Raw genomic sequence first — 14,672 nt, forward strand, 5'->3', positions numbered from 1 at the left:
ATTTAGGCCAGAGTCTAACCCTCTGAAAATGGTAAAAAGTGAAAAAAAAAAATAGTAACAGGAACCCATTGGAAAAGGAAGAAAATATAACAAAAATTAAAATAAAAATAATTTACGGGCGACCTGAGGTTCCGAAGGGGAAGGGGGTGAGTTTTTAACCCTGTATTGCCCCTTGTAACTCTTAAGTTACATATTGAATAAGAGTCATAAAAAACTTTCTAAACCTGATATTTCCGTAAAAATCCGATGTTTTTATAAGGTTACAGACTACTGTCTAACACAAAACATTCCAATCATACACAAGGTCATATTGTATGCATAGGTTCTAGCAGTTGTGTGTTACCGTTAGAGTGTTGCAGCGTTGTAATAGGTGACTGTGATCACAATTTCAAGTACTTTCTATACTAGCTGACGAAGTAAAAAAAAAACTAAAAGTAAGTACATACTGACTCTTATTGTAGCAAATATACGCTCTGATAACAAAATATTAGGTATTTTGTGAGTAAAAAATATTGGGTAACTTTAAAGTTACAATGGTCCATAATGTATAACATAATTTTTTTGTTGGTGGTAACAGAAATGGAAATTATTAGAGTAAAATCATTTTATGACAAGAAAGAACTAAATAATGTTCAAACTAGAGACATTTGTGGATATGACTCTGAAGATTCCATTCTAGAATCAGACAGTGACGATGAAATGGTACATATTTCAGATAATTTTTGTTCGAAAGGAGTGAGCGTGGGAAATATGGAAGACAATAATGAGAGCAAGGAAGATGAGGATAAAAAAGAGGAAGACAATGACGACGAAAATGACGTGCCCAATGATCAGAATATCACATGGAAACGAATTACTAGTCGTTCTGCACAGCCAATTAAACCTTGGAAAGGTAGTTTACTGCCAGGACCTGAAAACCCGTATAGAGGAGGGAAGCGTAAAGTGAAATGGTGGGGTAAAGTGAAATAGCACGTTTTCAAATTCTTCCGCGGAGCCGCCACTGTTTACAATCCAGTCAATGTTTAGAAGTAATACGGGCTTATCGACCATTTTGTGGCAGTCGTCTGTCGGTGTTATTGAAAATATCACTGTTTATACATTTTTGGGCGACAATTTGTAATATCTGCAAGTGAGTGTAATTGCTAAATCTTCTATCTTGTTTAACTAAACATATTTTTGAAACTAACACACAAAAACAATTATAGTTAACCATCTATTATACAAAATATAGATTGTTAGGTTAGGGTTAATAATTTTTACTGGACCAGTATTGCTTTTAAATCCATTTGGGGCAATGTGAAATGTTAATAGATGGGGCAAACTGAAATATCGTTTCACTTTGCCCCACATGTAATTATACTTGACTACCACCATTAAATAAAGAATATCTGTCTTTCCAGATGTAAAATGCGAAATGGTCTGTGGAGTCAATAAAATCTGCAATCAGGTCTGTGCGAACTGGCATCCTTAGCCAAAATCAAACTGCTAGGCAATACGGAATTCCTGTTGCTACGTTAAATCGGAGAATCAAATCCGGTAAAAATGAGGAAGAAGCGCCAAGAAAGAAGCTAGGCCGATTTCAAACCGTATTCAGTCCGGAACAGGAAAAAAAAATTAGTTGACCACCTTATTGGTATGAATAAGTTATTTTTTGGTCTTTCTTATTTAGAACTAAGAAGTTTAGCTTTCCAGTATGCAGAAATTAATCAAATTCCAAACAACTTTCATAAACAAAACTGTTTAGCTGGTAAAGACTGGTTGTACCTATTTTTAAAAAGGCATCCCCAAATGACATTGAGAACACCAGAAAACACATCAGCAGCTAGAGCTTCTGGCTTTAATAAAGTTTCTGTCGACACATTTTTTGCTCTATTGGCTGAACTTCAAGATAAATATGCTTTTTCTGCCAGCAGAACCTACAATTGTGATGAAACTGGTATAACTACTGTCCCAAATAAGCCAACAAAAATTATATCCGTAAAGGGTAAAAAGCAGGTGGGAAACTTGACATATGGTGAAAGAGGCACTCTAATTACAGCCGAAATTTGTATTAGTGCTGCAGGTCATTACGTTCCACCTCTTCTTATTATTCCTCGTCAGAGAAGAAATCCTGTTTACGAGATAAACTTGCCTCCAGGAAGTATTGTGACTTTCCATAAATCTGGATGGATGCAGACAGAAATAATGAGCAGTATCTGGTTCCCTCATTTTCTGAAACACACACATCCAACTGAAAATGAATCCTGTACTGTTAATATTAGTTGGACATTCAACACACGTTAAAAATTTGGCTTTAATTGAAACAGCAAGACAACACCATGTTCATATTTTAGTAATTCCTCCACATACGTCACACAAGCTCCAGCCACTTGACGTAAGTTTCATGTATCCTTTAAGCAATTATTATACTCAAGAGGTTAGAAACTGGCAGAGAAACAAATCGAATAAACTTATTGAATTACAAGATGTAGGTCAAATATTTGGTAAACCGTATGCAAGGGCAGCCACACTCTCAAATGCAGAAAATGGTTTTAAGTCAGCAGGTATTGTCCCATACGATAATACCAAATTTTCAGACATAGATTTTGCACCGTCACAAATAACAGAACGAGAAAAAATATTTTTGAAAAAACCCCAGATTATTTTCCAGCAATAGCTCTATTCAACCTGAGCCAATGAGTTGTGAACCTTCGGCTTCCCGGAATTCAAACAATCAGTTAACTAAAGAAACAGTTGAACCTAATATTGAAACATCAGCAGGTAACAATAATGAAAACGACCAGACACCTCCGAGCAAGAGTGATTTATCAATTTCTTGTCGTTTATTTTATAATGTAAAGAACCCTTCCGACAGCTCACACACATCTCCTTTAAAAGAATTACGATCTCCAAGTGATATTCTTCCATTACCAAAAGCAACATCAAAACTGACAAAAAAGGGTGAAAAACGTGGGCATGGCAAAACTGCTATTATAACATTTTCCCCGTATTTGTTAGAGCTAAATCAGAGTTTCGAAAAACCAAATACAAAAACCGTAAAAAATGTTAAACGAAATTTGAGCCAAGAAAATATTAAAAGTAAAGCTAAAAAAATGAAATCCCGAAAAACATCGATGGAATCTGAAAGCTCTTCCGAACAGTCCACGAATATATGCCAGGATTCTGATTCAGAAGAACTTATTTCACTAGATGATGAACTCGAAACAACAGAGTTACTTCGTCTACAACAACAGACTACTTCAAAAGATAAGGAATTTACTTTAATACAGAAGAACATTGAAAAAAAAATTATGTCGTGGTAATTTTAACAGAGATAAGAAAGGGTTTAGAAAACATTTACGAGGAAGAAGCATTAGACATAACTTACCCGAGAAACTACAGAAACCACCAGGACTCATTTGTGTTTCCAGATATACCTGACGACAGTGTTATTTTAAAAAGTGAAATTGTCGGCATTCTCAGCAATTTTTCTGCACTTCGCCATGGAATAATTAAATTTTCATAAATGTTTTTATTATTTTTAAATTATCATTTGCAACAAATATTAGAATAGGTACTTTTGTGTTATTTTTCTGAATTTAATTTTCATTTTAAAGACTTTTTATATAATATGCTAGTTATATCCCACATTACCCCACCAACTATTTCACTTTACCCAACAGTGTGAGACAAAGTGAAAAAAAGACAATGCCTGACAAACCCTCGCTTAACAAAAAATTTACTGACTTAATTTAATTTATATTTCGAGATAATGATCATAAACGTTGCGGTTATAGAATATATTTATATTTTAATATTCTAATATAATAATATATATATATATATATATATATATATATATATAATATATATATAATATATACATATATATATATATATATAATATATATATATATATATATATATATATATATATATATATAATCGAACACCTCTCTACCCTAAGGTGTGAGGTAGAATATGTTTTTTACAAAATCTTATTTCGAAAAATGTAAAATTTATTTAATTTCAAAGTTTAGCTATTCCACTTTACCCTACTCTCCCCTACACCAATCGAGTATTTTAGAACTCTGATAGATGACAATATTTTGGACAATATCGTTTATCAAAAAATCTGTATTCTACTCAAAAGAACAACGAAAAATCTTTAAATGTGGACAAGACCAAAATAGAACAGTTTTTCGGTGTATGTTTGTTCACGTCAGTGTATGGTTTACCCCCAACTAGAATTTACTGGAAAGCGTCTACTCGAACTTAAGTTGCGTATAAACTATAAGTCGGAATCGCTGGAAACAAATAAAAAACAATATCCAGTTCAATGGCAATAGTCAGATGATTCCGGGAGATAAGTTATACAAAATCAAGCCTCATCTAGCCTAACCTAAATTTTCAGAAAAGCTCGGTCGTTGCAAGAAACCGGGATACCTAGGCGCGCCAAAAGTAATATGTGAAAAATGTAAGGTAAATTTGTGCTTTACGCCTAATTCTAATTACTTTGTGAATTGCTCTTTGTATAATTTAAGTATCTATGTAATTTATTCATCAAAATCAGCTTAAACCCAAACCAAATTAGTAGGATTGAATAGGCATGTTCAATATCTTTCAAACGAGATATCACTTGCCATATGGTCTAATTTAAAATTATCGGCACAGTGGCTCTATAACGTCATCTATCATTACATCACCTGTTACGACTAGTTGAGTATAGCCCCTCATTCACTCATGTATATGTAGTAAAAGAACTGATGATGGAATAGTCATTTCGAAAATGTTCTGTGATGTAGCTCGAAGGGGTTCTTTTATATTATTATACCTTTTATAGAGGATTTTTACATCAAATATAAGTATAACCGTTCAAAAGATACGAGGGAAGAGGAGACTTTTGGCTAGCACTGTATATTCAAATGGAAAAAATTCGTAAAAATTCGAATTTAAAAAAAATTCAAAATCAGATTAGAAATTCAAATCAGTATATTAAATATGTATATATACCGATTTGAATTTCTATATTATATTGAATTATATGTACTGGTATACAAAAATTCAAATCAGTATGTACCAGTACATATAATTCAATATAATATAGAAATTCAAATCGGTATATATACATATTTAATATACAGATTTGAATGTCTATTCTGATTAGGAATTTTTTTTCCATTCGTGTATTTTTTATACACCATATTTCACTTTTTGATAAATAATTGCAAGATATTTTTACCTGCAAGGTATTTTTGGATATTTCAATGAAATCCTGATATATCTACAGTATTGTGCGAATTAACAGAATCATTGTAACATTTTTCAATATTCACAGTTGGCAACACTGTCCACACATTTACAACTCACCGAGCATTGAAAACATAACATTACTTTTCTCTGCCTTTTATTTGAGGGTGTTTTAGGACATTTCCCACTAACTTTGTGTTGTTTTGTACTATTTTGTGTTGTTTTCGGTAATTGGCGAGTTTGTTTCGTTTAATTCCATCATGGATATTATGCCTAGGAAGCGTGAAAAGATTATCACGTTAAGTACTGCTATGTCACAAAGAGAAATCGCAAGCACGTGTGAAGTAAGCAAGATTTTGAAGCGTAAACAAGAAATGGGATCACTGAATGTGAAAAGGTTAGGAAAATACGGAAGAAAGAGAAAGAGCAAATTGGGCTTAAAAAAAACAAGCCAAGAGCTCCAACAAGATCTAGCAACATCAGATGTAGTGATTCATGACTCAACTGTTCGGAAAAGACTGTTAAGAAATGGTAGAAGGGTAATGCGCCCACAGAAAAAAAAACAGCTTCTAATTGAACGAATGAAGAAACAAAGGCTATTGTGGGCCAAAAAATACTCTAATTGGACTGTAGACGACTGGAGAAATATCCTATTTACAGATGAAACACACTTTATAGTTCAGGGACAGCGGTCGAAATTCGTCAGGACGTATGACAATGAAAAGCTTACACCATCTCATTTTGATCAAACCGTAAAACATCCAGTCAAAAAAATGTTTCGGGAATGTTTTTCATACATGGATCATTGGTACCAATCGAAGGCATGATGAACAGCCAAAAATACAAATTCATGTTGGAACAGCGTTTGGACACAGAACTCCAAAAATGCCAGCCCCAAGGAGGAGCGATTCTTCAACAGGACTCTGCTCCCTGTCACAAGTCAAAGCAAATGATGTAATTTTTCAAAAATAAGAAGATTAATGATTTTGCCCGGTAATTTTCCAGACCTCAACCCTATTGAAAATTTATGGGCCATTTGCAAAGCTAGACTGCGCAAAATCAACTGTACTACAAAAATAAAAATAAAAGCGATCATTCAGGTTTGGTTTCGAGATGAAAGGATATCTAGGAACTTTTAAAAACTCGTAGAATCGATGCCAAAACGGATAAAAGCAGTAATTGCAGCTAAAGGGGGACATATTTCCTACTAAATGATGTGTTTACCTTAATAGTTTTGTCAAAATATAGTTTTTTTTCTAAATAAACTGTTTTTTTGTTAAAACAGCCTATGATTCCATTAATTTGCATGGTACAGTACTTATCTGGAAAGGTATAGAGATATAGGTGTATCAGGTATTACTTTATTCTAAGATGTCGACTTCATTTTTATCAGTTATTTGGTTTATCTAGACTGCATTCTTTACCAGTATAATCAATGATAGATCCTATAAAAGTTCAATTATGAAAATAAAAAATATTCCCAAGTCAATAGTAATTATATTTTAACCAATATAGAACTACAAACTCAACAAAGCAACGTAGAAGCTTCATGCTATAACTACTTATTTGTTCCTGATATACCCAGGGCTCTTATATCAAGGCAAATCGGACGCTCCCATGTAGCACCACGATTGGAGTCATTGAGACCTATTTACGACAGGTACTCCCCGACCCAGACCACGCCTGTTCTCGCTTCATCTACATTTTTATTTGTCCATTCAGAGAAGCACTCATTTCTGAGACCATCTCTTTTTATCTCGATCTATTTTATTCGCACTGGTCGGGACGACATGCTATTAGGCATAACAGTACGCCCATAGTGCACCAAGACTATAAATTCTCAGGAGTTCATCACTTACGGTTAATGATATAACTGCAACCCCTATATCATGTTCTTACCTCTTAAATGCAAGCACCTTTACACGTACCTGAGCTATGTTTTTAACAGACAATTTTTCCATAATGTTGCAGACCCACGAAGAAAATAAAAGACCACTATACAAATAATGTTGTGTATGTGTACAAAGTACCATCCGAATATAAACCCGCTGTGGACGAATTGTGCTCCTGCGCCATATACTTGACTTTTCAATTCATCAAAGCAATAACAAGATTTGTTGAAATATGTAAGCTTTTGCACATTTCCATCAAAATTTTATGGCCATCAAAATAGATGGCACCTCTGTACGCTAACCACTGGAAAGTGGGAAATAAGCAAGAGACATTTGCTAGCCTTTCCGTGTTTGATTCTGTTAGCAATAAGAATATACCAACACTAACGAATTAATAGCAGGTCAGAGACCAAAGATCAGAACTTCATATATTAATCAAACAACAACGTTGCTAGAACTACAAAGACAATTGTTTATAAAACATTTGGGAAAACTTATAAAAGGCCACAGGTCATCCAGAGCAAGTTCTTCAGGACTACATACTGCATTCACGACGCCGTTATGAAGTATACAGGAACCAAGCGGTAAAATAAACCTGATCTTCCGCCAAAAAAAGGGGTCATTGCAAACATTGTTGCATTTTCTTATAGTTTAAGGTTACCTGTTTGACAATTCATTATTAATTTGCAGTTCGAAGTTTTTTTGAGAATTTAAATGTTTAAAAATAAAATATTAAAAATTAATTATTTTTTTTTTATTTCTACGTTACACTTCATCAATGCAAAATAAATTAGACCTATACATAAAAAAGCATAAAATAAATGCAAGAAATACGTAATAAAATATGTTTTGTCAAATTTAATATTCAAAGCAAAAAAAAACTGAATGAAACATTATATTTGACTTCTGAACATACTGGAGCCATTCTTTATGATTCGCCCTGTATATGAGTTCAATCTGTTTAACTTAGTCGGTTTTACATATTTTCACACCTTTAGTACATGTTATCGCAAAAAGTAATTTGACCTCAAGTTGTGAATAAAAAACTAATATTTTCCGGCTGGTAAAATAATCATTATTTATGAATCACCCTGCATAAAAACAAAACATTACACAAACAAAAATATACTAAGCTAATTATCCTCAGTTGACTACTACTACTTGGTATTACGTTACTGATTATGAAAAACTTGATGGTAAACAGTATAATAGGCTTTTTAAATAAAGATAAAGCATATTCAACAAGTACATAGATAAAATTGTATTATGATAACGAAATATTTTTAAATTTTAACACAATTACAAGAAAAAATGTGTCCTTAAAAAAATTTAAAAAATGAGTAAAATTATTAACACTACTCTTTATAGTGTTCTGAACCTTTTTCTGGTGGCATTTTACTTTTTTAATATCGGAAATTAATCATATTTGCAAGATTAGAAATACTTGATTGAGTTTTGACTTACAAGTTGGAAGTGGCTTTCAAAATATACGTTTACAAAAATTATTTTGTTTTTGTTACTTTGTAACATACATCCTTCTAATAATTTAATTTTATCTGCCTCACAAATAATGACAATCCAGACATGGTATATTTATACATTTTAAAGTAAAAAATGATGTCAGTATTTTTGAGATGCGCTTCTGTGATTGTATGCTATTATTAAAAACTAATTGCCATGCAATACCGTTTTAAAATCTTTACTTTAAAATGTATATACCATGTCTGAACTTTTAAATGAAACACACAAAATTAAATTAGTAACAAAGTTTGTTTCCCACATAACAAAAACAAAATAATTTACTTAATTTCAAAGCCAGTATTTTGAAAAGTATTTCCAGTCTAAATTCCCAATACAAATTAATTATTACTCTTTGACAGAAAGACGGTATAAGATTTAATTTCAATGCACAGTTACATATGCAGTTGCTCTGCAGTTAGTTAGTTTTGCAAAGTAGGAAACTTTAGGATTCCTAGTGTTAGTACTCTTTGATATAGAAAAATCATTTAATAGACTAGGTATATAGGGTCCCTAGTACAAGTTAAAATGATCTATCCAATTAAAACCTGAAATCTGGGCAGAACACTTCAATAATCTGTACAATGACACCAATATAAACAACAGAGAACGAGATATTGACGAAAATATTGAAATGACGAAAATATAACTAGTGAAGAGGTAAAAATAGCAATTAAGAAAAGGAAAAACAGAAAAATCGACAGGAACTGATGCCCAGAGATTGTGACAGAATTGACAAAGGTATTTCAAAAAATAATATGGTATCATACCAGAACAAATGGGGAACAAGCATAACCATGGATACATTTAATGAGGTGGTATTTGAATTATTCCACTGCGACATTTTCAGATCTATCGTGGTTCTCTAATACTAGATTACATTCTCTAGTCTGACCCTTTTTAAAAGGTCTAATGGCTTCAAGACTGAACCTTCCTTATAGCTTTTTGCCAGTGGCTTTTCTTCACCTATTGTAAAGAATCGCACTGACAGAAAATGTGCTCTGCTGTTCCTTCCTCTAAGTGACAGAATCTGCATAGATCATCATCTGCCAATCCCATCAGCTTCTGATGTAAATCTGCTGTAAATTTTGGCGAATGTTCTCTGCCGTTATTTCCGCCTGGAAAATTGTGACATCCTTAGATAGACTTACCAGGAAATGTATCTCTAGTTTTGTCTCTACTATACCGGCTCTTACATCCTCAGATGTTCAGATCATTACTTCACTTATCAGATTTAGATTTGTATCATTCGGGTTTAGAGGACCTAATCCCTCCTTCTGGTAAATTTCATGATTTTGTTTTTCTGGGAGTTTATGTTAAGCCCTACATTTGAATTCCATTCTGTAAATATAGTTTAAGTAAAGTCTTGCAAAAGTAACTATTTAAGCATTATTATTATTTGAACAAACAAAAAAAGAAAAGTAAAAATATTGACGAATGAATAACTAGCTTATATCTACTTTTAGATGTGGGTTTACATACAAAACTTGAAGGAATAATTGTAGTATTACATCCAAATTACTAGGTTGTATATCATTTAAAACGTAATAATTTAATACTTGGAACAGTAATATCAGAACAGCAATACTTATATGGATAGATTTGTAATTATTGTGATGTCTTAGTGTTTGCTGGTGATAATAGTATGAACAATCTAAATTATATATCTTCTTTTTTGTAATTTTTTGTAAGATTGTAATTTTTTAATATTTTGAATTTAGTTAAACACAGATAGTTTTGGAGTCTACCAGAATAACACCCAATGATGTAGATAACATTGTCATAATCTATAATGCAAACTGTATATTATAATTTTAATATAAAAAGTTTTCAGTACCAGAAAATTTTGTAGGGCTCTTTTTAAAGGGAGGGAATAAAAGAAACATTTTATATATGACCATAAAAATTACTCCATGTATTTAAATTGCAATAGCTGGTTAGAGATGGGATTTCAATATTCCTATTTATTATGCCTCAAAAAACTCTTGAGTCATTTCACTGGTTGTGTGCTGTTGCACCATAACTTAGTCATACCCATTTTGTGATTCCTCATCATCAAGTTGATTTATGAATGAACTAAGTATCTCACTATGATACTTTGCAGCAATAAATGTGCTTTCAAAAAAATGGTACCCACCAATATCTTTTATACTAAATACTGAAGTAATAAATAAAGACTGTTGATACTATAAACTAAGATCGTAAGTAATTTTAAAGTTTGTCAGATTTACTAAGAGATTAATAAAGCATATTACATTATCTTAAAAAATTATATATTTAAACAAATTATTTTATATTACATAAGCACTATAGGGGGAGGGGAGCCTTTGTTTTACTTATTTTTGATGACTTAGGGGGAGGGAAGTCTAAATGGTGATTACACAAGCAGTAGTTATATTTTTTTTACACATATTGCCAAACACACATTATATTAATATTTGAATTAGACAAATATATATATATATATATATATATATATATATATATATATATATATATATATATATATATATATATATATATATATATATATATATATATATATATATATCAAGCCACTACCAAGTCCAAGTCCAAAAAAAGGCAGTCCGGGTGATCTTAGGACTAAAGGCAGGAGAATCCTGTAGAGGCTGATTCAAATCACTCAATATCATCACTTTTTCACTCAATATTTGAATGTATTATGTTCCTTTTTAAAAATTTTACTTTGTTTTATCACCTGCTTCCCCATCATGAATATAATACAAGAAGCCTTAATTTGAATTTGGCACTTCACAGATTGTCTATAACACAGAGAAGTCCTTTGTATGCCTGTGTTAAATTTTATAATAGTCTACCTTCTGACATGCAACAGGAAATACACTATAGAGCTTTTAAAAGAAAGGTTTTTCAACACCTAGTTAACATTGAGCCCTATACTGTGGCAGAGTGCCTGGCCTATCCTTCTCCCTGATCAGCATATTTAATTTGTAATGTTAATATATTTTAATGTGTGACGTCAATATATATATATATATATATATATATATATATATATATATATATATATATATATATATATATATATATATATATATTAATCTGTGATTAATAATGTGACGTTATTTGCTCAATTATGTTTAAAAATTTATGCAAATAATAATTTACTCTACTCTATATATAAATTTTAATGTGAAGTTATAATTAATGAACATTTAGAAAAATCCAATTTCGTGTGTGCAGGAAATGTGTTAGCTGAAGTATGGAGTTCAATGAAAAATGATGGCTATAATGTTGCTGCAAAATATATTGGACCAGGCTAACAAGATCTTCCAAATTTCTCAGACATTAAATGGTATTCAGAACATGTGTGTGAAAGCCAATAGGTACTTGCTTCAAATTGTAAAATGTAGAAACAGAATGCTGTCATCCAAGAAGTAGCCTATTTAGATTACTAGACAACAGGTTTCTTCCTACTTGAGTTAAAGTAAAACAAACAGCTGATGACTTGGTTTTGGATGATGGAGGGATGAACCATTTTAGCTCTACACTTAAATGCTTCACTCAAAGATTTCCAGTAAATACCCTACAAATATTTTTGTCTGACAATAAATTGAAGCTATTAAGTCGAACATGCAAAACCGGTGGTCTTTATCATGCTTCTGTCAAGTAGCTAAATCCATAAAAAGATCTATAAAAAAACACCCACACTGATATGAAAGTTAGGCCTATAAGAGTCGCTGCTCATTGTGCTAATGAACTGATGTACATTATTCGAAATTTAGATCACCATAATGTTGAATAGCTCGATGAGAACAACATAGACATTCCAAAATTGGATGAAAGTGAACAGATACACAACATTGAGTAGCAAACATCTAATATCATCGAAGACTTAGAATCATGAATTCGGGTATCATGGACTGAAGACTGTTAATTGGAATTAATATGTATACCAAAAATTTAAAAGAAGTTTGTTTTTTTTTAAATATTACTTAAGATTATAATACTTGTACCTTACTCTATGTTGAATATAGTGTCAATAGAGTTTATTTAATTGAATATTATGTGCATTATCCTAAATCCTCTATCCTAAAAGTCCTCTACCCTCTATCCTAAATCTATTTTCTTATTTCTATAATTATAACTGCTGCTCATGAATCAAACGGAATACATTCAAAGAAAAATGCATATAACAATGTTTATGTAACATGGGGGGAAAGCCCTTTGCTTACTTTTCCTGATGTGGGGATTGGGCGATAAATAATTGTAATAAATCTGCTTACATAATACTTGACGGCCCCTTTGGTAATACAAAAAATTCTTCTAATAATTTAATTTTATTTGCCTAATTAAAAAACTTCACTTTAAATGTTGCTCCACCCTGTATTTGAGTTACATGGATTTTACTACAGGGTATCAGAAAAAAATTCAATGCTATAAATTGCCGAAAATTTATATAAATTATTTCTGACATACAGTTTTTAGTACAATGATTTTTAAAATTGATTCTAAACAAAAATCTGAGAAATTAATAGCAGAAAACTATATATTTTACCATATTCACAAAATATTTTTAGACTAGAACCTAAAGGTCACCACAAATAAAATTAAAAATAATTGATGAGAAGTATTTATAGAAATATGAGAGATTGGTCATAAGATAATAGATTAATCTACCTATTAATGTAGCAAGTATCACTTAATTCACATGACATAAGTAAATATTTACATTGTTATTGAAGTTTGTAGAAAAATAACATATATTAGATACATTTGTTTGATCTACATACAAATAAGCTTGGAACAAAATTCAAAAACTGCATAGGTATCCTTGTTAATTTATTGATGTAAAAATAGAAATATAATGGTAGCTATGTAGTTTCCACTTGAACAGTTTTTCATAGTACTTCAAAATTATTTTATTAACATAATTGAAATCCTAGCTAATCCATATTAATTGATTCTTTAGTTCAAAGGTAATATGTATGGAAATAAACTAAGAGTGTACAACCAATACCATAATAGGATTTCATAGTATATCCAGGGTATTTACAGAGAAAGAAGCAAAATATTATTATTTGATTCAAAATTGCATTTGGTAATCTTATATGAAATGAATAATACTATTAGAAGAAGCTGTAAAAATAATATGGATAGCTTCCAACTCAGTTCTTTCAATTTTAAAAAAATTATATTGGGGCATAATTAAAAATTATTTCAACTCTTGAAATTACATGTTAACTGCATTACATACACATTCTACAGTTTGTATATAACAGGAAGATACGCATGCACTAAATCATAAATAATTACTTCAGCAGCTAACAAAATAACTACTAACAAATTAACTACTTAAATGTAATCATATAAATTAAAATCTAGTCAATAAAGTTTAACCTTGACACTTTTCACTACTTAATAATCTACAGTTAAAATCAATTAATTTATAAATTTCATTTATGCCTATTCAAGAACACACCAACAGTAATATAGTATAAATGAATAAAAATGGGCCATATACATACTATAATAATATATCAAAATAATTTTACCTCTTTCTTAAATGACGCTGTAGATAGGTATCCCGGCTTAGTTTTCATTTTCACTTTTGATTTTAGAGCTTAATTTATTACAGTCAACCTAAAGAAAAACTAAACATGCTACTTCTCTAGTTATTTCAGTCTTTAAATATTTGAAGTCCATTTTTGATTTTAAAAAGAATTTTGAGGTTAGGGTTAGACTGTCACATGTCATATGTCATCCACAGCATTTATGTATCATAGTATATCATTTATGTATCATGTAGATGTAGACGTGTGTATTCATTGTACCATGTCATAGACGTATATTTATCTATCTGTGATGTCCAACAAAATGATTTTCATATATACTGTCGAATCTAGGGATAAACTAATTAAACTAACTATAACAGCTAATAGCTGATATGCGGATTTCGTACAGTGGTTCTTATTGGTTTTTAATTTATTTGAATACTTTAACAGATTCTTAAATTAAACAAAACATTGCGGGCATGTAAACATTGCATATCGT

The 14,672-nt window shown here is 31.1% G+C and overlaps 1 protein-coding gene across 1 annotated transcript in view; it reads right to left on the minus strand.

Annotated features, from left to right (window-relative positions):
* The window catches only part of LOC140434574 (TLC domain-containing protein 3A), a 56,137-nt gene extending 41,760 nt beyond the window's left edge, over nt 1-14,377 (minus strand). The window contains exon 1 of the mRNA XM_072522933.1: nt 14,174-14,377. Coding sequence (XP_072379034.1) covers nt 14,174-14,221 — 48 coding nt within the window. The 5' untranslated portion in view covers nt 14,222-14,377. The remainder of the gene's footprint in view (nt 1-14,173) is intronic.
* Between the last annotated feature and the right edge of the window lie 295 nt (nt 14,378-14,672).

Source organism: Diabrotica undecimpunctata, chromosome 2 (genome assembly GCF_040954645.1).
Source record: "Diabrotica undecimpunctata isolate CICGRU chromosome 2, icDiaUnde3, whole genome shotgun sequence".
Taxonomy (NCBI): domain Eukaryota; kingdom Metazoa; phylum Arthropoda; class Insecta; order Coleoptera; family Chrysomelidae; genus Diabrotica; species Diabrotica undecimpunctata.